Source organism: Rhopilema esculentum, chromosome 2 (genome assembly GCF_057945365.1).
Source record: "Rhopilema esculentum isolate cy_ngs chromosome 2, ASM5794536v1, whole genome shotgun sequence".
Taxonomy (NCBI): domain Eukaryota; kingdom Metazoa; phylum Cnidaria; class Scyphozoa; order Rhizostomeae; family Rhizostomatidae; genus Rhopilema; species Rhopilema esculentum.
The window spans coordinates 2,085,826-2,113,788 of NC_142816.1; the positions used below are offsets into that span (position 1 = coordinate 2,085,826).

The 27,963-nt window shown below is 36.1% G+C and overlaps 2 protein-coding genes across 2 annotated transcripts; both read right to left on the bottom strand.

The window, feature by feature from the left end:
- Window positions 1-1,966: 1,966 nt before the first annotated feature.
- Window positions 1,967-19,971, bottom strand: LOC135695693 (sperm-specific sodium:proton exchanger; the record flags this gene model as incomplete). The annotated part of the gene is made up of 21 exons (XM_065214862.2): window positions 1,967-2,111; window positions 2,782-2,867; window positions 3,882-4,045; window positions 4,670-4,869; window positions 5,529-5,657; window positions 5,848-6,015; window positions 6,680-6,907; window positions 7,693-7,841; window positions 8,506-8,707; window positions 9,674-9,868; window positions 10,962-11,216; window positions 11,859-11,919; window positions 12,919-13,157; window positions 13,888-14,151; window positions 14,722-14,881; window positions 15,427-15,570; window positions 16,256-16,526; window positions 17,155-17,265; window positions 18,103-18,268; window positions 19,093-19,210; window positions 19,838-19,971. Coding segments are annotated over 21 exons (3,492 nt in total), but the record flags the coding sequence as incomplete, so codon positions are not given.
- Window positions 19,972-23,379: 3,408 nt separating this feature from the next.
- Window positions 23,380-27,703, bottom strand: LOC135695585 (uncharacterized). Its single transcript, XM_065214714.2, has 3 exons — window positions 27,499-27,703; window positions 26,614-27,140; window positions 23,380-26,128 (listed from the first exon to the last, which is right to left on the bottom strand). The coding sequence occupies exons 2-3, from the start codon at window positions 27,004-27,006 to the stop codon at window positions 25,073-25,075; spliced, it is 1,449 nt and encodes a 482-aa protein (XP_065070786.2). The 5' UTR covers window positions 27,007-27,140; window positions 27,499-27,703; the 3' UTR covers window positions 23,380-25,072.
- Window positions 27,704-27,963: the final 260 nt, after the last annotated feature.

Genomic DNA, 27,963 nt, shown 5'->3' on the forward strand with positions numbered 1-27,963 from the left:
ACTCGTGAAGACTAGTACTCCTGTATAGTAGAATGCATCGGACAGGAAAAGACAGACTTTTTATGAAGCTGGTTTAATTTCAACAGTTCCTTTACCTAAGCACTCAAATTTTCAAACTTTTTTATACACAGAGAAGGATGAAATTGCAGAAAAAGGAATACTGCCAACAATGATAAATTATTCTGCAACAGCGCTGTTCGATGCTTTCGAAATATTTGTAGCAATAAACAGTAATGTGAAAATGGTGCTCCTCAGTGATACCTTCTAAAGCCTCTTCTCTTTAGCAATACTTTCGTTTTTTGGTAGTAGTATCGTTTTCTTCTTCTTTTGTCGATCGGAGCAATATTTAAATTCTTTTTTTATTGATAGACATTTCGTGCCATTTACTAGCAGTAACTAAATTTATACTTTAAATTGATTTTGATATCGCAAATACATTAAAAGCAGTAAAACAAAGATTTTACAAAGACATAACATACTTGCTTAACACTCAGTTGAAAAATGTCAAATGACAAATCGCTCAATGCAAATCACTTAAAAATTATTTAAGCTTTGTAAAAGTCTCAACAGAAACTCTTTTCATATACAAATTTGTAAAATAGCCTCGAATTTGAATTTATAACGCTTTCTTCAAGACGTATTTTCAGCAATGGACCAACTTACTACTTAAATTATAAGTCTTGACACAATATAAATATCCAAGGAAGAATTATTAGTTAGTGAAAACATCCTGCTTGTTTACCAAAAATCTACTTCATTTGCCTATGAACAGTAAATGACAAGCAAACCTTTACTACTTGTAACCCTGTATCAAAAAACAAACACAATCCTTAAAGGAAATCCATTCCCTACCACTTCTTGCACTTGCTCAGTTCATTTGCCTGGTAATCGCATTATGCGTGAGAGCTGCATTTGCAACTTCGAACAGCCCAGTTCTGTACACCGAATTCTATCCAGCCTATAAGCCCATTAGGTATCTAGTGTTATATAACAGATTGGTACAACAGTAACTTTTCTTTTTTTTTAGTTACTCATTCGCCAATTAACTCTTTTTGCAGATAAGTAAGATCTTTCAAATATCGTTACCTTGGGTCTTTGCTTGTGCTACTGCAATGCTGATATGGCATTTACATAGTGCTTTTTCTGCATCTTTCAAATCGTCTTGACTACTCAGTGCCTTCTTGTCATAGAGACAGCTGGTAAATGATGGCGGTTTATACACCATTTATAGTGATTTCACATAATTATACGTCATAAAGGATTATAGATATGCATGTAAAAAGAGCTATTCCTTCTCATTAAGGCACTATGTCCGACGCATTTCACTGGACATTTAAATTCCCATTGGTTAGAATATACAATTGACCTATTGTTACGGAGCCAATCGGCTAATCTTAATTGTTTTCTAGATTTTAAACACACTGCAAAGCCTAGTGTTAACTCTGAATGGTTGACTGTTGGGACATAGTGCCTTTACAGAAACTAAACAAGGAGTTTTATGGAAATTTCACTACTTATTGACCAACTCCAGTACACTAGACACCTACTTAATGCAACCCATGTTATCATTATAAGAACCCTGCATTCTGAGACATCGTGCTAGAGGTACAAGCTCATTCAAAATCTGATCATGCTATTTGTATATGAAAATCTGTTATAAAAGTAACTGCTTTTTTGCCAAATTGATGAAAGCCTTTGTGTGGATAGAGTTTATAAACTTAGATACAGGGAAATCTTTTCAGTACTTTTCTGTGCAAATAATTTTGAACAAAATTAATATTGTTTTTATTTAGGATTGAGTTTTTCTTCTCTTGAGTTATATGCAAAGATTAATTAGGGTTCTTTGGTTATATGAATTTCCCTTTGAGTTTATTATGGGAATACGTTTGTACTAACATTTTACTCTGATCGTGAAGTACCAATTTTAGAAGGTTTTAAATAAATAAAAAAGCCATTATACCATCATTATAGAAAAATTTGAAAATTCATGAAAAGTTAAAAGATTTTACTAATTTGCAAATTTATTACACATCAACGTTCAAAAGTTGCTTGCGTTGGATTTTCTAACACTCTAAGTGCGATCCTAGTCCTTTTGATGATGCTGTTGAGAACTGTAAAGAAAAAGTAAGCAAAAATTGATAAATGGCTTTAAACAATATGTAAAAAGAAATTGTGGTATTCAAGAGTTCAAATTACAAAATGAATAACCTTTTTGCGTATTTTTAACGCATTTAAAAAGGTAAGGAGCGAAACATGAACATCTTTGTAACAGTTGATTACAGACGCTTGGACTTCTTTAGCTTTTCAATTTTTTGCTTTGCAGCGTATCGTTTCTTAAAAACCATCATTTAAGAATGCAACAAAAAATTATATTAGGGTCTAGACAGGTATCTTTTTCTTGGTGATGCTGTTCTAGAATAGAATGAAAACATTCTAAGAAAGGAATAAAGTGTCTTGAAAGTGGATTGCATCCCATAATCCTTTGCAAACCTTCCATGCCTAAAACTATTGGTAGTTACAAAAGATCTCTCGTGCATAGGCATAAGAAACATAGGGGCTGGAAGGGCAGCAGCCTTTCCTTATCAAGCAGAATTATCGCATTTCAAGCTCAATTCGGACAGTTCTATGTTAATGAAGCAATGACATTTGAGCAAGATCCACACAACCCTTCCCCCCCTAAACATCCAGCATCCGCTACGCCCATACACTCTTGCGAAATTATTAAATTGATCTCCCGCAAACCAACAACCCATTCCGTGGCCCCTGCATCAAGCCATTTACCTTTGTTTCATCTTCCTCAGCAATGCTGGAAATATTATCAGCTCGACCGTAATCTTCGGAGTGTTTTTTGCCATCAAGAGAGACCCCTAGAAAAAAATGATAAATTTTCATCTGGCTGAAGTATTAAGCAGTAGAGAGATTAAGTATAAAAGCACTTTTCACGAGTTTAAGATTTCAGGGGGGTTCTAAAAATAAACTTATATTTTATTTCTTTTGCTCGATTAAAGCGTATACCTGAATGTATTGGGAATTTTATTGGAACTTTGTAGGCTATGACAGGGATTTTCAGTCTCAATGTCTTTACAACATTCAACCACGTTTTGATATGTTGAAGAGCCGGCTTAATCACAAATTTTGAATCCCGTTTTGTTGCACAGCACTGTTAAATTAATTGCTGAAAATCATTGGATTAACATTATTAAAATAGATATATTCCAAGTACGAATTCTCTAATAAGAATATTCATTTCATTTGATACTTTCTTCTAGACATCCCTTATGTTTGGATAACTGAATATGTAGGGAAAAATTCAATGAAACATTGGAAGGAGAGCTTGGTTGGAGTCGCTCAATGGAGATAGGACTCTTGTAAAGGGTGAGTCGACTTCCTGTTGATAGCCAGTTGAACTTGGCTAGAGATTATTTATTCTAAACTTGCACTGCTTAGATGTGGCAGAGAAGATGTGAATTCAAAATGCAGTTACTTGAAACCAGCAGAGCAGGTAAAAGCAGGCTGTAGATTAAAGAGAGTGAGAGGAAACAAGGCGAAAAAGCAAAAAAGTTACAATACAAGGTAAGCAAGAAAACAGATGATGCGGACCAGTCGCAAATGTAATGTAGCCCACGACAATTTTTTAGATCACACTCTTACGATAATTAGACCACGTTCAAAATACAATTAGATCTATTATTAAAAAAAATGTGCATATGGAAAGAGTGTACGAGGAAAAGTGGCGACATTCTCGCTCAGGTATTCAGGATTCATTTAGTCGAAAGATAAGCATTACGGGAGATATGGCTTTGTCTAATGATATCGTCTTACTTGCTATTACGTATCGGCATGAAAATCCTATCTCATGAATAGTATGAATGGTAACTTACCTATTGACCCTATCGATCCTATTGACCGAATGTCCGTTGAGGGTCTCGATCCATCAAATTGGTCGTTTTCCTTGCCCTTTCCAGCCTTTGAAATTGTCTTTCGCCGCCGCATTTGAGACATTTTCCAAATTGTTAGGATTTTTGGCATCAACATCGTAGAATATCTGCGACAGAAGCCAAATTAGCACTTTTGAAACCAAAGATTCTGACAAGGCTTTTGTGTTTAACAGTACAGTTTACAAAAACGTAAAAAAGTGAAAGAGTCATCCACATAGTTTCATGTAGGGATTCTCGACCACAGGACATCTCTCTTAAACATGTAACTTTTATTTTAAATAGATGAAAATTGAGTGATTTGAAATACTGACTTGTGGAGAGTGTACAACCTGTTTTGTGCTGCGTTGTTTAAACCACATAAAGAAAATGGGGCCTAATATTTCTGGTTTAAAAATCCATACTTTGTATTGGTATTGTTACTACCTAGCTTTTGAAGGTGTGTTTTAGGACATTAGAAAGCTACGCTTTTCCAGCAGTGTTCTAGTCTTTCATCTCAGTGTTATCTCAACACTTGGAATTATAGAGAGTTAGCGACTCCCCTCAGGCTAAGTTTTCCATGTCAGTCACTCGAACAACAGACCCTTGTAGCTGCAATCCGCGTTCCCAACAACTGAGCCGTCCTTGCACCAAATCTACCTCTTCTATTGCATAAAAGATAAATCTAGCAAATACCATGTGCTGTGCATTCTACAAATTAAAAAAACAATATGCTTATTCCTCCATCCACCTACTTGTAGTGTTTCCTTTTATTCGGCAAAAGGCATGGGGCAGAAAACGTTTCCTTTGTGCTCGCGCAGACGACCTCTCCGTGTACCAAGATGGCTTCTAACATGAGGTCGGTTATCTCAAAGTTTGCTTCGTCTTTTACACGTGCAAGCTCAGCAATTGTGCTACTCTCGCACAGCATTCGAATGTGGTCTTTTCTAAGGCTCTGAAAAATAATTAATTTTTACATATTGTTTGAGAATGATTAAAACAAAGTGTTCAGCTAATGAATTTAATAAAGTTAAATGAAGTCGAAAAGTTTACAGAAATAGAGGTGGTTTTATCAATCTATATTCTCTTTGTGTCTGCAGCGTAAAGCTTCTGAAAAGCCCGGATAATTACAATTTTTGGCAGCAACAGGGGGGAAAAGAATTGGTGGAATTGGAAGTCCATCCTATTTATCATAAGGAACATTTTTTTGACATTAACAGAACAATAGAAAAACGATACTATGGAGAGCCTTGCCTTTTGACAGCTCTATCAGCCTCTGTCTATAATAACGATGAATGTAAGTAAATTGTATCAGAAACAAAATTGATTAAATGAATAAACGACGTTTCGAGCATAGCTCGTTATACAGAATCAAATTTTAGTCTGACTTGATAACGGGCTATGCACGAAACATCGTTTATTCATTTAATCAATTTTCTCCTGGTACAATTTACTTACATTCATCGTTATTATAACATTATATTGCATTGCACGCAATCTAGTATATTTATAGAGCCTCTGTCTTCAACTGCTTAAGCAATAATGACATCAAAAATAATGATATTTAAAGTTATGCTTATCAACATTTTAGAAAAATCAAAAAGGATTTAGTACCTTATAAGCTGCTTGATCCATGAGAATTGGAAGGGCTATCCGAATGCCACAAACACGCCACAAACTGTCTTCTAAGCCAGGAAACCTTTTCAATGCCTGGTACATTTTGTCTGCTGATATGTAGTATACCTTAAAATTCAAAGAAAACATGAATGTACACGAATATCATAATTGAATAATATGCATGTTTTTGAAACACAAATGATAGAACTACAAATCCAACATTGATTCTGTTGGAAAGAGATATGAATTTGAAGGGACAACATAAAATAGAATGTTATACAAATTTTATTTTCTCACAATAATTTTGTCACAATACCTGTACTGCAGTTTCGCATACAACAGATGCATTGCGCATGCCTCCTGTCAGGAGACCCATCTCTCCAATGACGTTGCCAGCGCACAAGTAGTCAGTACTAATGTTCAAATCGGAGTCGACATACGAATGAACTCTTGTCTGGGCGGCTGCCATTGACACTCCTACAAGCTAAATCAAGAACAACAGCAATGACAATATGATACTGCTAATTTGTGACATAAATTAACTACAGATTTTGTAATCATTACAAAAAACTTATTGGCGGTAGATAATATAAAAATGACTTTAAAAAATCAAATATTTTGAAACAATCTAGAGCTTTTTTCTTACACTTTTCAGAGTATGAAACTTCGGAACATAGGTCAAAATCGGAACATAAGTTAGGAAGTATATGTACCCATTTTTGTGTATCAATTAACCATTTAGAAATTGGCCAATGACGTTTGTTTGATGCTATTTAGGACTTAGTTTAATGAAGTAAATTTGTATAAAATCCAACAAATTAACATGCATTGGCTTGAATACCAGTTAGCTTTCTAAGTGACTTTACTTTCGTACATTATATTCTATTTTACAAATCACAGATATCTCACTGATCCTTCCTACAAGTTTCTCTAGCGGTTTGAAATTTCGACATTTGATCTCAATATTTCTAAAAAGCTTCTTTTTAAGGCACCTATTTTCAACATAAAAACCATCCTTACACTATTTATCCAAGTCGCAAGGAATTAAGAGATAGGTCATTTTTAAATTGATAATGTACTATTTTTGATGAAAGATTGAAATCTTAATTTTGCTTCAAACATATTGACTAGTATCATCGACTTGGTACCTTGACCATTCCAGAGACAATGAGATAAACGCCATCAGTTGGCTCTCCTTGTCTTAGCATGACGTCACCAAATTCATATGATATCATTTCGGCCTGTTCTATTATGAAGCTAACTGTTTCTTCCGTCATCACTCGTAGCCATGGCAACCCACGGAGAAGAGACTCAGGCTTTTTAGGGGCAATGTACGATGGCGCATTGAGCTGCCTCTTCATTCTTTCTTGAATCAACTGCAAAGGATAAAAGTTTGCATAAACATAAAACAATCAAACAGCAGTACAATTTTTTGAATTTGTTATTTGTACTCAATTGTCTACTCTAGAAATTGTAGGGTTTTGTTCGAAATTTGTGTGAAAAGTTAATAAAACAATAGGTGTGCACCAACATTCAAATGATTTTCGTAGGCTTATTCTAAAGTTGTCAAAAAGTTAGTCTTTTTAGCCCTTTTAAACTGTGTTTGCTACAGCATCACAGTAATTCGATGTTGTATGACATCGTTATACTAAAAGTATGCCCATTTTTTCTATCTAAATTTACGATTTATTCTCAACATGCATATCCTATATGCTCAGCCATTTGTCTTATTCTTTTTGCAAGACTATCATTCCGAAAGGATAGGCTGCTTTTTCAGTGAAGCGTTGGCAAATTACTTTCGAATTCAATTTTTTGATGGGCAAAATGTCTTGTCTAATAACGTGTGATTGGATGAATCGTCACCTCCCAATTATATCACGTGATAGGTGCAAAAAGCGATGAACTTTTTCGTCAAGACATTCGAGTAGTTAAGGAATGTGAGATGGAATTTGGGACCTGTAAAAGAATAGATACTGTCTTCTCTCTATATTGTTCTTTATTCCATCAATATTATATAATAGCCATGCTCTGTTCTGCTTAATTCTTGCAGGAAAATAATACTCTTCTCTGTCGTAAATTTTTAAAGCATTTTACGTTTGATATATCAAATTATGTTTCATAGACATTCCTATGTGTTGACGAAAGGAGATTCTGTGCTCACCATCTCCAGCTTGAGCGCTTCTGATTTATCCATGACTCCATTTGATCTGAGTTGAGCCAACGTGTCAAGAGCGTTATTCAAAACAGAACGTGTCCCTTGCCTTGTCTTTACGGATATTGCAATGCCCGGGTGTTCTCTTTGCAGCAGCCCTAGACAAAGAATAGATATCGTTAAATGACGATACAGCCTCAGCTGCGGAGCAACCTCGAGATGGAGAGCTATAATGACGAAAATTAACGTTAAATTTACAAGATGGAGGCTATTTACGCTACTTTGCTTCGCTTAAAACTTTGGATGTCTGATCGTACTTTACTATTTGCATGAAATCCAAATGCTCGAGGCCTTTGAAAACAATGGGCAAGCATGCATACTTTCTCTCTTTAGTTCCTAAGAGCTTGACTTCTAATAAAGTTCGAAGTGATGACAGCACAAACATATCTTTATCAGAACTTTTAAGTTCGGATCACATAACTTGAAAAAGGAATTATGCAGTACTCCTAAACGTGCAAAAATCAGTGAAGTATGTTGACTGAAATACGCCTATATGAATACAGGCTCTTGCTCAATCAAATAACTGTAATCTGGTCCTCGTTCTAAAATTTATGAACTAGGCCAAAAAACAGTTAAACATTGGGATAACTCAATTCCTCAACTTGCTGTAATTCGATCTATTTGCAAAAGATAACAGATATATCATATTTTTCACTTTTAGATGTATTTCATGGTGTTTCTCAAGTAAAATTGTCATCATTTAAAAATTCTTAAGATTCAAATGATTAAAAAGAGCAGCGCTTTCTTCGAGTAACGCCATACCAAGACTCCTGATGATATCGAGGCGATTCTTCTCTGATCTCATTTTCAGATCTTTCATTATTTTCTCATCGACAACCAACTGGTCAATCATTTTCATAACATCCTCCTCCGCGATCACAAAACCTTTGCCAATGTCATAGCCAAAACTGAGTTGCTTGTTAATACGATCATTCACAAGATCGATCAGTTTTGGAATCAAGGACTGAAAAGAAGCGGGAATAACATATGATGTTAAATTCTGGCTCACTGAATGAAAACAGTATGCAATTATGAATCGCAAATCGTGATTGAGTAAATAAGCAAAATCATCAAGATTTACAAGACTGCCTATGAAGAAGTAAACATTTAAGTGGTTATGGAATTTTTAACTGAACTTAAGAGCTTCTTATAAGTACAAAGCATTCCAAAGAGATACAATGCCTGCCAAAAGTCTTGGAACACTTGCTACAATTTACGTTGTGCACGAGATGCAACATCCCCTCCCCCCCTTGTACAATGTTGTGCCACGGAAATATGAATAATCCTACATGTACAAGTGAAACATTTTTACATAGCTATGGTTTTCAGCTAGCGAATCAACATTCTATGCGGGGGAAGGGGGGCAACACCCTTTTTGTTGACATGGAAATAGAAGGGGATACGCGAATTCACAGAAATCTCAGGGTGTTCCAAGGACTTTTGGCAGGCATTGTAGGTTGAACTTCGAATTTCTTGACAAGAGATATCTTTTTGTATCTGAGATTGAAGGGAACACGCTGGTATCATCTGCAGGTTGAGAAGCTTAATTTTCTGAAGATCATTAACAACTATTTGGCACGAGCCCGCTTCAAAAAACGTTCAGTTTCCCATTTTGTCCACACGAGACCTGCCTAACTCTACTCATTTGAGATCACCGAGTTGTAGTCATTTGCGTTCACCTACGTAAGCGTTTTCTTTATAACCGGTCTCGTGTGGACAAAATGCAAGGGTAAAGTAGAGATCAGTGGAGTTCATGCAAAGTTATGAGCTTTATGTTGATTTGCATACACCAAGGCTCTGATCTTGGTCCATTTCTGTTCAAATCCTTCTTACCGGAGATCTAATGCTTACAACTAAAGCAGCATTCCTAGCTATTAAAGTTGAATGTATGTTCAGGCGCAGGTAATTGTCTGTCTAAAACAAGCCTCACCTTAATCAGTTTCAACACACGACCCATTCGCAAAACACGGAAAATTTTGGCAACTTTGAGAACGCTTGGGGAGAATCCACCCATTGAGCCTGCAGCCACGATATCGAGAACAATGTCTACAGCGCTCAGAAATACGATGAATAAATCCAACAGATTCCAGTAGTCTTTGAAAAAATGCATCCTGAATCCGAATATCTGTAAAAATATAAGGTTGATGCAAGTCAGAGTTATAAAACCTCAACGCTGAGTATAAAAGGAATCATCAATATTATTTTCTGTAATCTTTTAGTTTGGAAAAAAGAATTAAAAAAACACAAGCAAATATTTTCTGACTGTTTGAATATATAAGCAACTTAATGTCATTGCCATAGGTGTATTCCTTTACCAAAATTAAAAACGTTCTTGAAAAGGTGATAAGGTAAAAATCGGAAGCAATGAATTTCGTTGGTTGAATTGATGGAGATCGTTAGACGAGCAAGAAAAATTTCTACTGGAGTATGTAGGAAAGAAGATCTTCAATTAAAAACGGATTGGACTAGGATGGACATTATAGAGTTTGATAGTATCCTTGATAAATCTAAAACAAGTGTTTATGGTATGATGTGTTGATGATAACGCCAAAAAAGAAAATAATCATGTTTTCAATGTTTTCATTGCAACATCTTTGGGCGTTTTCCCAGAACCCACATATTTCCGGTTGATGCCGCCCCTGGTAAAGAATTCCCTGTTATGCTCAGATAGAAAAGAGCCTTTAATATAGCCAAACTTGACCGTTTTAGGTAAGCAAGCAGCACCTAAAACAGCTACTTAACTCTGCAATGCTACAAACCTACTTGATTTAACCTACGCTGTCCTAAATGAGTGACATGTTCACTAGAGTTAGCGAAACAACCTCTCACGTACTGCGGAATTCTAATATTAACTTAAGAACTCCAGAGTTAAGGACATGAGCTGGTCAGAGATGTTTCATATTTAGAGGGGCGAGTCTCTGGAATGGGTTAAACGCTACAGCAAAAAGTTAACCAACCCTAAAAAAATTTAGGGAAGATCTAATAAATTCCAGCATTGCATGAGTCGCAATAGTATTTTCTGAATGTTAATATTTGTTTTAATTTAGTTTTTTTAATCCCATTGTATTATACTGTATTTATAATATTTATATAAACTTCGAAGGTATTTAAATGCATTGCCCCCTGTAAATCGGTTTTTCTCTATCTGAGGGGCTACCATGCCTAAAAAATTGAAAATGAAAAAATGAATATGAAATGTCTGGAGACAGTATACAAACCTTGATAATGGCTTCTAGCATGAAGACGACAAAATAAACGTAATTGATGTATTTTAGATACACAAGGTATGAAGCATTTTCGTCAGCCGTCAGTTCAAAGATTATAGCCACCATGTTGAGAGTAATAAGAACATTCATTAGAACATCAAATGCCACGTGTGTTGCGATCATGTAGTTGTATCGGAGGAAGATGTTGCGTGGGGGAGGAACGCGATCAGCAGCTTTCATTTGCTTTAGTTGGATGAGTTTGGTTCTCTGCATAAGAACATAAAAAGTATGAATGCATGATTGCTACATCTAATATATATTGTCTTTAGATAATTGTAACCATACGGGGAACAGTCTAATTTGGCTGATTCCTGACAAGGGGGGTGCCTTGAAAGGTCTTTTCTTTCTCAAATATGCAAATATTTATATCTATTCACCTTTGCCTTCATGTACAAAATCATTTGTAATATCAATTACAAGCTGCATTCCTTTTCTTATTGATATAACCCATCTACCTTTAGAAAATATCTTGAAATGTCTGCAAAAGGTTTATCCTTATACCAAACTTTGCTTATGTTGTGCTTTGTTTATACCCAGACAAGAGGAAAACAACATGAATTAAGTATATGCTACGCGTCTGGATCATTCTAAAAGTACATTTTAATAGTCTTATAAAGGCCGCCATTACGACTATAGTTTTTGCCTGTGGTAGCGAGGTGTCCGTTACCTGAAGGTTGCCTCTACAAAAGTCGGGCTGTAAAGAAGTCGTGCTAATAATAAGCTACCATGAAGACGCGAACCGGTGACTGTCGGCAATTTCTAGAACTTCGTTCATTTGTTGTGATTTTTTGTGATTGAGGTAGAAATTAGCAACTACTAAAATGTCTAAAACTGTCCTGATTAACTTACAATCATGTCCCAGTAGCGTGGAACACTCCAGTGTTGATCAAGATCGCGCAACTGAATAAACCTATGCAAACAAAAGAAAGGACATCAGTACGTTAGATATAGCTACAGATAAATAGACACGTTACTACGTTCAGAGCAGTGATTGTTTGCAGAGTTAGCCATCCCCCTTCCATCTTCTACCATTTTCTGAAGACTCAGTCCTTCCCCGTCCATGCATATTGCCAAACAGAGCGCCTAGTTTTGATCTCAGATTATTGCACATGCACGTTTACTGCATAGACAAGGGTTTAACGGGAGTCAATGGAAGACCATCAGTGGTTCCAGTTAGTAAGAAAAAACCGAGAAAAGATGGAATATCTAGTACATTCTACTCATTCTCTGACAGCTGTCATCTTTGTGATTATTGATAGCTTTTCAAAGTGTAAGCCGATATAAAGTACCCAGATATTTTAAAGACAAAATGCTCTCCTTTCATTGGGAATTCATATTAGGTTTCTTGCCGAATAATGCTGCTAACCTTCCATATTTATGAAAGTTCAAGAGGCAAAGTGGTCGTGATGTTTTTAGATTCATCTACAAATAAGGTGACCATATAATAATAGCTATTATTACGAGTAAACTTTTGCATATCCTCTTTTATTTGGCATTTGAAGCCTCTGTAAGGGAACCTATTATTCCAAATAAACACAAAAAATTTTGACGTACCACAAACATTACTTCAATTTAAAAGAATCTATGTATTCTAAATTTTTTAACAATAATTCAACATGAGAAATCAAAGTCAAGTCAATGCCTAATTGCACTTTAAAATCACAAGTAATTTGCAAGTTCAATGGATCATCACTGGCCAGGGACCGCAGAAGCGGGGAGGGGTTACGGGGGCTTTAGCCCTTCCAATAATTTCCAAACTGTAAATAAAGCCATACAAAAAATCCTCGTGATTTTTGCTTTCAGCATGTTTTGCCCCCAAAACATTTAAGCCCCCCTCAATAAGTAATATGCTCCGCGGACCTTGACACTGGTCCAAATTTATTAAAATTTATGGGAAATCATGAACAACCTGTCCTTTTCGTCTAAACATGTATCAGCCAAGCTGACAAGCACTTGGACACCATCACTGGAGAGTAGACCTCGTTCATATTGCTTCCAAAAGCTAATTTTTTCGGCCTTTATTATTGCAATACGTCCTTCTTCTGCCATTGCTGCGAACTCCTTAGCAGTGGGTTGATTAGGTACCATCGAAGCGCACTGAGGACATTTGCTGTGTCGCAGAATCAATATGTCTTCGGCTCCATTGTCCTATGCACAACCAGAATAAATCAAAATTCACTGAAAGTGAGCATGCACATCATAAGAGCATCCTAAAGTTGCAGTGGGCATGGTCTGTTCAAAATGCCTTGCCATGTCAGGCCCTTTCATTGGCCTAGCTAAGTTCATTGAGCAGTTTTCTTTTTTGCAATTCGTGAGAATGTCACAAGCAAGCAAATATGTGTATATGAATAAAGACATTACGCCGTGGAATTGGTCATTTCAAAATTGAGTGGCAAATCACTCTTGGGAAACCTCGTACGGTGAAAACCTATTGGGTTTTATCACTGATTTTCTGAAAAAATCTGTAGAAATCCTTTTTATTTGGTGGAAATCTGCCACCAAATGCCAGTTATTGCCAGAGTGAGCTGACCCATGTTCAACGTTAGATCGTTAGATATACACCAAAGAGGGTGCGTCTTTGATTTGCTCAACATACGTCATCACAACACTTTCGTACTTCTCGGGATCTTAGTGGCAGCATTGAGAACTTGGTAAAATAATTAAATTCTTGGGTTATCAGCTCTACAATGTAAAAGTTATTGTATTCCTAGTAACTTTTTGCAAGATTCGTAGATTGACATAACTTTCAACTTCAACGACTTTATACATCTGCCAAGATAAAATAAGAGGACTATTTCTCTGATACCTATCTATATTGCTCTTCTCTTAGTTTATCTTACTTCAATGAATTAAAAAGGTATTGGAAAAAGCATTTTACCTCATCTAAACCTTCTTCGTATGGATTATTCATCAGACAAGCGTTTTCCACTCTCACCCAATCCGCATCAGCCATAAACCTGTCCGTTTTCATAACAGAGAGTGATCGCTCTCGACTTTCATTCAGTCGGTTTATTGCATTAGACATTGCAGCTCGTTTTGCGTCTGATATCTCTGACATTCCAAGCGTTTTTAACAGTGGCTTTACCGTCGTTGCATTGAAAATAAGAGTGAGCAGCACAATTCCTGCAGTGTGAACCAACATCTGCAATGAAAAATAGTTTGGTTAATGACAAACAATAACTTCATCGTCACAGGCAAAGCTGCCCTTTTTTGAAACGATATAATGTTATGGTTAGAATTTATGATGGTTTTTTAATAAATTTTTTGCAGGAGAGCAAAGGATCAAATACTAACGTGCGAGTGTTTTTAATAATTGGTTTTCAAATTCAATAAAGGTATGAAGTTACTTAAATGTACTTTGTTATATAGCACACGAGACCTCATCAAAACACCAATGACCGAAAGTATAGAATTTATGAACATGCCCTATAAATATAAGTCGATGCACTGTCGGATATTACAGCCCTAACATTAATCCTTATTACAAGAATACTAGAACAAACCTTCTCATGCAAAACATTTCTATCAGTATATATACCTTACGTACAATTTAGTAATTTGGACTATGAGGGCAAAAGTAAGCAGCTAATCGTAGTACAATTGTTCCTCGATGATCTTAGCACCTTCTTGCTTTATGATTAGCAATCAAGAAGAAGTCTTTGTTTTGAGACGATAAATAATGAGTAAGAATTGAATAAGAGAAAAGGCTTACTTTGCTGCCCACTTCGTTATGGTCAAGCGCTACCTGCAAAGCCAAAGCAAGGCCAACTGCTCCCCTCAGACCGCCCCATATCATAACAACAGCATCGTGCCATTTTAAACCATACCCCAGTCGAGTCAAGATTGGACTGAAGAACAGAATTACCAAAGCCCTGCAAAAGGATAAAACACTGGAATAGACAAAATTGCATTCTAATGTTGATTAATTTTGAAGGTAATTCTATCCATTCTGAGAGTAAAGAGGCCAACATTTCTGGGATATGTGAAAACCCTATTCACGGATAGCTGGTAGCTACCTATTGACGATGAAAGTTGGGTACAATTAAACTTCACAGAATCGACATTTCTTGACACTTCTCGGTACTTCTCGATATTTCCCGACACTTCCCATCACTTGCCGAAAATTTCCGGCTCTTACCGACATTAACCAACATATGTCCGCCCGACACTTCAAGATTCAAGTCACGCATGTTTCCGCAAGATGGACGTTTCACTTTATTCTGACATAAGCAATGCAAAAACCTGAAGCAATCCTTTAACGATTTCAACCAAATTAACAGGAGGGATGTCTCGTATGATCAGATGACTGATTCATTGGGTATGATCATAATACGATCATTATAATTAAAAGTTTCCATACAAGTTATTCCCCACTTTTTTCCGGTAAATGCAATGTGAAGGAACATGGATAACAAACCTTATAATGATGACACCAATGTAATCAATAATAATGTACAAAATGTCGATTCCCTCCAAATTTTTGAAAGCTTTCTCTGTGATTGCAACACCAACAAATGCAAAGATGAGCGTGTTGGCTAAATACGAAAGCATCTCCCAGAACCTGGAAAGAAGACAGTATGAAGACATTATTCATGAAATTGGCAAATAATTTATGAATTTTTGATACCAAAATGGGATTCAATAGCAGTTGTATGCTAATTTGTTATAAACCTCGGACAGGTCGTAAATGGATCTTTCTCTCAGGATATAGCAATTACTGTAGCAAATACTGCACTAAATTGTTGGGTAAATAATGATTAGATCTGTAGAAAATTCTGAAATATTTCCCTTAGTCATTGTAACTGGTATCTTCTATTTGGGTAACAATCTTTCACCCAAAAATCTCTGATCGCAATCCCAGCTCTTGCAAAATTCTTCAAGTCTGAATCGAATAGTTATATATTTCACTCTTTTTCGCAATCTTAAGCCGAAAACCCACTCTGGAAAGCGATCCGCGGATCGGATCAGATCGTGTTGTTCTGATCAGTTCTGCTCGATACGCGGATCGTTTCAGATTGGAATTCATGACGCAAGTGCTATATTGTTTAAAAAGTTCTAATTCGATTTTGATCAAAAGAAAACTACTGTACGGGAAGGGTTAAAAAAAAGTTGAAATGATTTCAACTTTTTTTCGATCCGTCGCGGATCAGTCATGTGACCATTTTTGCATCCATAGCGCGTGCGCAACACAAAATCAAATCCGATCCGCGGATCATTTTCCGTAGTGGGTTTTCGGCTTTACGTACCTGTGCAAGAAAACCTCCTGCTCAGGGCTAATGCTTGTCCGCTGCGCATTGATTTCCATTCCCAACATTACGACGGCCAAAACTCCAGAGACACCAAACACGAACTCTCCAACATAGTATGTTAAATACGTTGCAACCAAAGTAATAGTGATCTCAACCATAGCATCATTATAAACATTCTGTAACCAAAACACCGTGACTTTTCCCGCAGCTAGGCCAAATGCGAATCCGCCGAAAGCCAATTGCGGGAAGAATAGAAGTACCCTTGTTGCTGCAAATTAATTTCACATAAATTTGTATAGCCTCGTTGTCAAAAAGCAATACTGAGAGTTTTGGTTGAGAAAGAGAGCTTGTCATATTTTGTTAAAATCGATGTTTAACTTACATGATATGTACAATGTGATGGAACTCCTATTCGGTTGTTTAGACTTGTGTCTATAGAGATTCTTAATAGACAGTCTGTATTTGTATAGTTTACAGTACAGAAATATGATCCTACAGAAGTGTCCGTTCATACTGAGTTTATGAAATAGCATAGAAATATCTAAGGCTAGTTAGCATGCTGTTGCGAAAGAACGAAACCATGAGGTTTCATGTATGTCTAGATAGTAAATAATATGCTTTAAGTTTACCCTGATGACCAACCCTTATGGTTTTGCTGAAAAACCTTTATTTACTTCCAAATAGCTTTGGCAGAACAATTTGAGCAAGAACCCACAATGTCCAGTTTCTTCAAGGTAAAACCATACAAGATGAAATTTAGGATATAAGCACAGCCAATTGCAATTACCACCTATATCATATATATGCTGCATTTCAGCTCGATTCCTGCCGTCTTCAAGGGTATACAGTGTTTCAACTCAACGGTAAATTAAGTCTATGGTAGAAATTCAACTAACTTGTAACATCTTTGAAAGATAATGCAAAAAACATATTGAACAAGACAATTGCACAACCATCGTTCAGCAACGACTCGCCTTCTATGATTGTGCCAAGTTGCCTGGAGGTTCCTAACAAAATAAACAAACAAGTATGTTGGACGTAAAACTTGAATCTAAAGGCTAGCATGAGCTTTGGTCGCTGATGCAGGGAACTTGAATACTAAAAAACAGGGTTGAAAAGGCAAGATTGGAAAAGAAAGGCACATGTGGGCTAATGATTTGTATTGTAATAATAATATGGAGACCAAAAAGAATCAGTGTCACAACAAAGTGGCTCATATCACTTGTTGTTGATAGAAAAATAAAACAGATGCGAGTAATATTAACAAGTAGCTATTGTTGAAGTCTCTTATGGCACTAAAGTTGGAGCACAATCGTTCCAAATATATTGCTCAATGTTCTCTTTGATCTTTTGCAGCACAAGGTGCATTTTTACTTACCATTAAGCCTGATGCATAATTTCGAGTATAGAATACGCCTCAATCTTCCTCCAGATGAAAGTTTGCCCTATTTGCTTTCATCAAACCTTTCCTTGCTTTATTTGAATAAAACTTTTTAAGAAATGGAAGTTAAACGAAATAATGCATGGGTTGGTTTGAAGCCTTGTCTGGAAAATATTCAAACGCAATATCAAATTCCTCTCGCTTTATAAATTATTATATTCCTCCTTTCAAGTTATGCATTTGCCTTCATCAAAACTATTGCACCTTTGGATAATTTTGTTCCTGCTCACAGCCGTGGAACCGTAATGTTTTCTGCACTATGCATATATCCAAGACAAATCATTTAGCTTGCGCAAGGTAAATATCATCATTTTCCTTTAACGAAATGATTAAAGAAATGATTGCTGCAATTTATAGTTCAAGTTTTACCAGTGTATAATCATCAATGTAAAAATTTATTTACCAAGACTGTTTAGTACTGCGACAACAGCAACGGGGTCAGTAGCACTGATAAGAGAGCCAAAAAGCATAGCGAGATTCCATGTCCAATTGTAGCTAAAAACATACATCCCCATCACTGCAGTGAGAAACGATGCTAAAGCCATGCCAGGGATTGCTAGAACTATGATCTAAAGTAAAGAAACTGATTGTTATTTGAAAGTTGAATGTATTCCTGTTTTCAACTAGAAAAAGTAAAAAGAGTAAATGTCCGGGAAAATTCTGACAAATCTTTAAAATAACAGGATAACAGCTTTGTAATGAACGTTGGGATTGCGATGGAGATTCGAGGGAATGGGGAGAGGGAAAGAAGGCCTGTTCTGAAGCACTAAATACAAGCTCTACATATAGAAATTGGCCCCTCTACCTTGAAACACGTGGCATGGGCCCTGTAATCGGATTGTAAAGAGTATTTATAGTGAAAACCTTTCAAGGACGCGGCTAGGAGAAGGTTTTTACTATAGCTTCTTAGAAAAGAAGATCTGTTTCATTGGAACATAATTGTGCATTTATTATAAAATTGCTGATCGTAAGTAAGTAAAGGGTGTAGAAAAGAGTGATTTAAAGCCTTCCTAGAACCCATAGCCTTTTGTACTTCTTTGCTTGATAACTGATTCGTTTTTGTAACAGTTTTTCAAGCATTTCAACAACCCTCTTAAAGGCAGTATTTCCCCCATTGTTCTCAGAATCTCTTTTCATGGCCACGATATTCATGCATCGTTGATTCAATGCACAAATAAACAATCAGAATGAAGAGCCACAATAGCGCGATTTCTCTAGGCATCACGAAGGGGACAGACAGCCTTTAATGCACTTTTGGCTGGCACATTTCAGGTAACATTTTCTGCAATGTAAATTATGTATACGCAGCTTTGAATGCATTTAGCCATAAAAACACCAGACTGCTAACCAAAAATATAATTTATAGTCATACTGCTGGCTGCAAAGCGTTTACCTGTAGAAACATTTTATAGAATGTGTGGACATCCATTGCAAAAGCAGAGTCAAACAAGAGAACTGGAAGAAATGTCGTTAACACCAAGTGTGGATCCTTTGTCGAGAAAGTTGTGTATCTAAAAAGAAAAGAAATTCAGGGCCCCTAGATAGCGATCAACTTTCAACGACAACATGGAACATTGAAGATAAAAGGGTAAGAAGAAAATTCAGCTGAACATGACTCCGAATATTTTCCTTTCAATTGCACATAATGCTTCAGAAATTTACGTTTTTAATTACATTTCAAGCAAATATTTTCCCTTCAAATATATGTTAAAGAGCTAAAAGTGACTTTCTGTTAAAGAATTTAAATCAATCTAACGATGAATTTTCAAAGGCCTACAACACAGCTCAGTCTGCGTGAAGGCTCTACAGGTGAATGCAAAGAGTTCCATCGTTCATTTAGTACAGCCTGCGAACAGCCTGAAATGATAATTGTTATCAAAGAAATTACCAGTACTGTCAAATTTCAAGATAGCACAAAAGCCAATAACAAAGTACCACAACCATTGTTGTTTTTGCTATCTCATGGGCTATATTCTGAGGTGTGTAAGACAAAAAGTGATTTATAGTGTGTTCTGTTTTCCCCTCTTTCTGCGTTATTTCGAAGTTGTGATCAACATGACGTGTAGTCTCGCCCTATGTTCTTATTTCCTTACTAACGCTCTTTGTTGTGTAGTTGTACAGGTTTGTTTTATACACACCTTCGCACAGAGGGATATCTTGAAGATATTGCTCCAAGAGCCATTCCTAGAAGCATTACCAGTACAGTGTACGGAATAGGCCAGTTCTGGATCAGTTGTCGAACACATGCTGGAATGAAACGAAACAAATCAAATTAATACTCAGTTACAGGCTCACCACTCCTGTGTTACAAACTCAATGAGCTCTTTTTTCACGGGAATAGAGGGTAGAATGGTAGGACACAGTAAATTTGTCTTGGCCTGGCAGGGCTGGGGAAAATTTGCAGTCACGTTGGCACTGAGTATGGTGATACCGGATTGGTTGATGTTGAATGGTGTGAATGCAGCGCAGCGGAGAAAAAATGGGATGATGGAAGGGGGAGGGAAGGGTGGTGGATGATGTGAGGGAATGTGGGTGGTGCTGTAGAGATTGGTGTAATGGGGCCCAAGAAGTGAATGTGGCTCGGTACAGTAGTAAGGAATGCAATCCAATGACAAGTACAGTACGGTGTTTCTACGAATTTAATCAACTACCTCAATACTGAAGGCTCTGTTTCATGTGTAGAATAGGACATTTCTAGTTTGCAACCAAGAGTTTAATGCCTAATACAATCACTAGGCAACTGAAGACAGCCTAACAGCTTTGCCTTAAGATCAATGAATATTAAGCGTAATGTAACATATTACAACATGCTACGGCATAGCATGCAACACAGCTTAGTAAAATACCAATAAAATGAGTGCCACAGCAAAATATTCCCAAGCAATGTATTCTGAAAATGGATGAATCTAGCATACTTTATAATGTTGACGAGTGAAGAAACGTTGCGATGCTAGTCCTTCAAATGTATTGAGATCGGACTAACCTACGCTTTCTTTTAGATTTTCTTTCATAATAATTTGACAAGGTCGATTTGAGAGAAGCTAAGTTTAGCGACGTAGCTGTGTTTGGATTTTTTATAAATAAAATAAATCAATTATATGTATCTGATTTCTAGCTATTTTAATTTTTACAAGCTCAAGGATTGCTCCTTGGGTTCGGGATATGGCTTCAGTAAAAAATTTATATTTCTTATGATTGCATTAAGAGTGAAACGTATGCAGCAGCTTGCGACCGCCATGTTTTTACATAAAAGAGTTTCGGCAAAATATTTAAAATTAAATTGAAAGTATAGTTAAGCATGCAAAAAGCAATTTTTGAAGTTTGCAAGCAACTTTACAGCAAAGTTCAAGCGAAGTGCTTGTAAAATTTTACACGAGTTAAAAAGAGCCAATTGTGCGAAAGGCCCAACATACCTCCAACGAGCAGGCCTGCAAAAATGAACAATACCGTGAAAGGAAGATCATCATGTTGTGCGTGAGTGTGGCTTGTGTCGTTCAATAACTCGTGTGGCAATACGGAGAAATTCAAGTCATCCCAGGACGAAAATGAAGAAAAATTAGATATATTTGCCATAACTACTGCTCTACTGTTGACGAAACAATACTAAGATATTCTTATTTGACAAGCCCTTGGTTTATTACTGCATAAAATTCGAGTGTAACAGCAGCCTGCACTTTGATGACAACATCTTCAAATGTCGCGTGAATTTATTTCAATGTTATACCAGTGATCATTGATGACGTCAGATCAAGACATCACAAGAACCCTCCTTCGCAGCGAAACCATGGAAATGCTTGGCAGATTTCCATAAATTGAATCCTTACTTTTGGGATATTCGTTTGCAAACTCTCTAGCGTTCTTTAAACAGAGAAGAACTTTTGAATCTTGAAGAAGAACTCTCGAATTTTGCTTTTGAAGAAATTCTTCTCACATTGTTCTTTTGGCTTGTATGACGATTTGGAGTGGGTGTCGGATATGTTTGGCAGAAGAGGATTAATTCTTGTGAAAGTCTTATTGGATGTCCAATGACAAAATATATCTTATAATATTTTATCCGATCTTGGCGAAGCATTATGTATCTCTAGCTGTTCAGAGAGCATTGACGTGCATTTCAATGCAAAAATAAATCACAGCCCCGAGAAGTTCATTGGCATAATAAACAGTGGCGGTTATACGCACTGTGGAGCCCGGGGCAAAAATTTCTGCGGGGCCCCTTGTTCTTTACAATTTCGATCTTTTTTCTTAGGTGTGGGGCCCGTTTTAGCTATCATAAGCGCGGGGCATGGGGCCATGGCCCTCTTGGACCCATCTAGAACCGCCACTGATAATAAAACAGTTCCCCGTGCTTCTTCCAATATCTTTAAACCTGATTTTGGCATGCCTGCTAGCAAGATCCAGCACTAGAAACAAGCTATTACAGAATATTTTTCTATAGTTTTATTCAAAGTGTTATTGCTTAGAAATAGAATACTATTGGTTACAGGACTTCAAAGCTATAATTCTTTACCCAAAGAGGGATTTTTCAATGTTGTATGGATATGCAAGTTGCGGCAAATTTTTCAGGGAAGTACATTTCAAACCATTTGTCAATGGTGACAAGGAGGGAACATCTAATCCAAGGGTTTATTTTTTAAACATGGAGGGTGCAATTCTCAGGTGACAGGAGGCAGTCATTGTACATGGAAACCTGATATCATTTTTGCCCATCATGTCTTGACCCGACCTGCATGAAACAAAACGTCGTAAAATTGGCCTCAAAGCAGAAAAGGTCTGCCACGCACTGGTCTATGTCCTGAAAATTCTTTTTTAAGTTTTATATTTTAAATTTGCGGGCCAAAATTTCGATCAGCCAATATAAACAACAAGTTTCTTAGTATTTTTTTGTCTTCGAGATTGGCGTCAATCGATTATATTTCCTAAAATGAATATAGTCTAGGTTTTTAGCAAAAAAAGATGGTGATTGCGGGTATTGTTGATTTTCTTTGACAATTTTTTGGACACTTTATGGTTTGGGTGGGAAATTTTCAAGGGAAAGTAAACTGGGGGAAGGGTTTTAGTTTTATAAAACTAGGGTACTCTTACAATAAAGATTCTTGAAAACAAGAGTAAGAAGCAGAAAAGGATTTCTTGTCAGCATTTACATGGAAACTCGAGGAAGCCCCTTGAGAAACCTTGGACTAAAAGTGTGTGGTCTGAGGCTCCTGTCTACGCAGCAAGCCTTTCGATTCGTTATTACCTATCAAAAGCCTGGACATACCTTTAAGCTTATCAAAAACATTTGTGCATGGATAATCATTTTAATGTTTTTGAACTAGGCTTATGGTTTGATACCAATCCTAATCGGTGCGTACATCAGCTTATTTGACAGGCTTCTTTTGTAGATATGAGAAGGTACATCTATAATTCCTTTCAAAGAACTTTGGTATACGGCTTTATATTTTTGCAAATTTTAATAGAATTTTAAATTTTGGAAGTACCTTGTTGCATACATGATTCCAAGATTCCAATCAGTTTTGTTATTGAGACATAATTCTACAACCACGGAAAAGAGGGAGGTGTCTGAGGGGGCTTCAGTTCCCGATAGCTAGTACGACCCCCCCCCCCCCTAAGCCAAAATATGCTTTAGACGTTTGACGAGGATATAACCTTTCGACGAGAAACACACAGGAAGACAAATAAATCCACTGAAATAAATTATTCCCGGATCAATAAATTAATAGCAACGATTGGCTAAGAAGTGAGTTGTTAATTGAATGCAAGATGAAATGGTTGAAACTGTATTTGCTTTAACTTAGGTGCTTTTAGGAAATCACATAGTAAATCAGTACAAAAAACGATTTACAAAAGCATCAATTTTCAAAAACATAAGATATTCTGGATCAGTAGTTATTCACTCTAATGTAGAGAAACATCACGCAATTGAAAGAACCGCGAGAATTCTGCGCTGAAACTACCTAATATTTTCCCCCTGTGACATTACTCAGCTCGAGATAGCTGAAAGATTAGGGGACTGGGTTGAGCCGCCCCTAAGGGCGTTCGACTTCAAACCCCTTCAAACTATACGCGGATCAACAGTTTCTATCACCGGCGACCTCACATGATAGCTTCAATCCCGGACAAAAATGTTGAGACAAAATGCAACTTTTGTAATTTTCTACTTTACCTTGCCCCTGTAATTTCGAATCCCCCCTTTCCCCCGATTCAATATTGGATTTGTAGTTCTATCATTTCTCCTTCAAAATCATGCATTCAACATTGAATTGGGGGAGGGGAAAAGTTATTTTTGAAAGGAAAGTGAAAATATATGCTTCCTTTGAAAAGTCGCAACCATTTTTTTCCGAGATTATAGTTCCAATTTGGTCAAAAGGAGTGCATTTGTTAACAATTAACTCAAAGATAGACTACGCGATTTATTGTATATTTCGTAGCATGTAAAAGTGATTTGAAATCATAATATGAAGCTCTTTCTCTTGCTAAATCTACAGTACTACGTATGACTGACATTGTGGTTTTTGAAGTACCCTTGGGTTCAAAAATCAGCAAAAAATTATTAACTGGTGCATTTGCAAAAATATTTAAAAAATTAATGGACTAGAAGTGGATTGTTTGGAAGCTGACTAGAGGCTATAAAAATGAAAGTAGAAAAAACACTTGGTAAATTATCTTTAGAAAGGCACTGGTACAAAAATTCAAGCTGTTTGAACAAGTGGCATAATAAAACCAAGACAACAACAGGGAAAAGGGTGCAAAATTATCATGAACTCAAGGATACTTCATTGAACAACTACAAAATAATCACTGTAAAATCGAAAAATTTCAGTAATATCCCTCTAAAAATTCTAAAATCTTCCAATTATGGTGCTGATACCAAATTTTTTAACCTATTAAAACCCTGCAAGAGCAAAGAAGGACAACACCTGTGTGAAGATGACACAATCCTAATAAAAGGAGTAAGATCTGCATTATATTTCAGAATATAAAAACCTCTAAATAAAATAGACTTTTGTATGAAAATATGTTTTTTCCCACTCTCAGGTTGAATTAATCCAATAAGATGAGTTTGTCTAGTTTTTATTTGGAACCTTCAATAAAATCTTTGGCATTTTGATTTATGGTTTAGTAGTAGATCAATGTTATTTGGAAGTGGCTATATTGAATTTCTGAGGCAGTTTTCTGAGATATTTTACAAGGCCAAATACAAGGTATTGTTTTGTAAATAAATCTAGAATATTTTTATTGCAAAAGTGCTTATCTTTTCAAAGAGGCATTAGAGATTTTTGTATCTTTATATGATGTTGTGGAAAAAGTATCCCAATCCCAAAAAGTTACTTTTTTCAAGGAATGTCTGGTTGTTTAAACTGTTGATCATTAATCTAGATGCCATCAAACTCTAGAGTGTCCAGACATGATAGGTCATAAGATTCGCTATCAGTAAACTGGCTGAGGATGTCACAAGAACTCTGAGAATCTCTACGAAGAACTTCAAAAACATCATCACACTCCTTTGTATGTTGACCACCAAAGTTTTTTTTAGAATCATTGGTTTCTTCATGAATAAAGACAGAAGAGTGTTGACCTGCTTCTTCTACTGTATTGCTTGATGTTTCATGACAATTAATAGATTTTTGAGGATTCCCTTCACAAACTTGAATCAAATTTGATGAAAAGCCACTTTGTGACTCTGATAGACTTTCTTCTCCTGCATTTGAACTCTTATCAGAGGGAAGGTTGTTTTTCATAGAAAATGGGTAATCAGGATGATCTCTGAAAGTTTCCATTTTTCTTTTATTATCAGTACTATTGCCAACAAAATTGAAACTTGCATTATCAGTACTGATTGCAATGTCATCATGTAGCTTCATAAATTTACCATCTGGATGTGAAGTACAACTATTTCCAGTTATTTGCAAATGAATATGCTTTTTTGAATCTGAAATATCCAACAGCCTCTTACGAGCTTTAGACCTTGGTTCATACTCCTCTCCCTTTATTCTTTTATTTTTTGACAACAAAACATTTTTCTTTTCTGTAGAAGAAGCTGGCCCTATTCTAAATGTTGTTCCAGTAGAAGGTCTTGTAAATGCTGCAACAATATTGCGGAACAAATTCTTATCCTCTGAAAAACAAAGACGTTCTTGATTGATATTTTGAGACTTGAGAGGAGTGCTGCTCCAAGCAGGTTGAGAGACGATTCCATCAGAGCTGTTTTCAGAGTAGGAATGCAGTTTTGGAGCAATTGTCTTATACTTTCCACTATTCCATGACCCTCTATCAATAGGAATGTTCTCTTTCATTAAATGTTCTGATTCAAAAACAGGTGATTTGAGTTTTCTCAGCACTGTGTCCGATAATCTCCAGCAACTTGGCTTTCCTTCAGGTTTTTCATTTACAAATTGGTCTTTTTGAGTTAAACAGCTGCGAACACTGGCCTAAAATTTGAGTTTTTGGGGATATGAAAATGGATAACAAAGAACAAAGAGCAGCCAATTTAAATTTATTCAAGTATATTAATTCAAACAAAACTGTAATGGGTTCATATGTTCAATAGTGTAAGAATTTCATATAGAATATTTTTGGTCATAAAATATAAAGTTGTTAATTTTTTTTAGCTTTGAAAAAAAGTGATTTTGTTTTTTGCATGCAAAATCTATTTCAGCTTGCTATTTTGGTAATCTTCAGTAGTATGTTCGATCAACAAGAATTGAATTAATTTTAAAAGTTAATAAAAGGTTTGAAATTTTACTATACATGAACAAGTGGTAGGAAAATTTTTCCAAAATTTGAAATCCTTTGTAGCATCACTGCCTTGTTAAAATAACGGATGTAGGGGCAGTTAACAAAATAAAGCTATGTTAGGTTCTATCAATGTTTTGTAAAGTGATCACTTTTTGGTATAAGAGAGTGAATTTTTTACCTTCCATTTTTTATCCTCCATAGAAAAATATTCTGGGAATTCATGTACCAGCCATGTCAAAATCTCTTTCACAGATAATTTTTCATGTTTAAGGAGGAGATCTTGGATCATTTTAGAGAAGGAGAATGGTGGCTTCCGCAAACTTGATTTTACACCTGATCCTGGAGAATCTTGATACTGGCTTTTGTTTTCAATTTGCGTGAATGTTTGATTGCTATAATTTCCATGGTCATTAAAATCCACAAGGAAGGAATCTTGTGAATCATCAACATTGTCTTCCGTGTAGGGATCTCTCTTGAAATCCAAACCATCTGACATGATAGTATTGAAACTACTTTCACGTGGTGTCTCTATCTTCACTTTTACATCCATATTATCAGGCATCATCTCCATTTTCTGCGATTTATTAGCTTTGAGATGACATTGGGTTGGCTCCGTCGATGGACTTGATTAAATTAGTTCAGCTTGCAGAAATAAAGCAATCGGCAATGTAGGTCTCTTTCACAAAACTAAACCAATGACAGTCTCTGAAGAAAGAAGATAAAGCTAAATAATAAAATTTTCATCGTTTTAATACTAAACTGTATCAAACAAACCTGATTTAAAATTCCAAAACTCCGTGGAAAGATTTACACGAGCAATAGGCCTAAATTAGGCCATAATAAGGCCAAAGTAGTTTTCTTCTGAGAGCAAGGTTTAACATGTTGGCATATCATGATATCTCTTCGATAAACTTTTTATGATAAAGATACTGAAATTATGAGCGCCTACTTAATTATTTGCTTGGCAAACCGGACTGATATTTGATAGCTATAGGCTATATTAAGATGACGAACGAAATCGTATGAAAATGGCATTGAACAATCGTATGAAAACTCAACTTACCTTAACTTGACGCACACTTTTCATTGGAAGCATGTGCGTTCCAATAAATTATTTCGGAAGCATGTGGGTTCCAATGGATCGATGAATTATTTGATTTATATCGGATAAGAAACTGGCGGGTACGTTTCAGTTTACGAAAACCCGTTGGCAAACCAACATTCTTCGCGCCAATTTTGACAAAACAAAAAATTTTCGACATGCGCCAAAAAACAGTCACAGGGAACTGTAAGATCGTAATGCATTTCCGTGTGGTCAAATATTCTTTCAGAAAAAATTTTTTAATTGAAATCTGCGAGAAATCAATAATAATTTATTAGACATATATGAAAAGGTGAAGGACACTTTAAAGACCCAAATTGGCCCATCTAGTCATGCACCCCTGTCCTTTTCACACATTTTTATATTGTTAACAATGCTTTAATTGTTAACCAACTTTTAGGTTAATCGTAAAAGGGTGCGAAAAGA

Excerpts from the sequence above, each read along its gene's own strand:
- LOC135695585 (XM_065214714.2), bottom strand. The coding sequence starts at position 27,006 with ATGGAGATGATGCCTGATAATATGGATGTAAAAGTGAAGATAGAGACA. Across the intron at positions 26,129-26,613 it reads TGGAGGATAAAAAATGGAAG|GCCAGTGTTCGCAGCTGTTT; the intron begins GTAAAAAATTCA and ends CTCAAATTTTAG.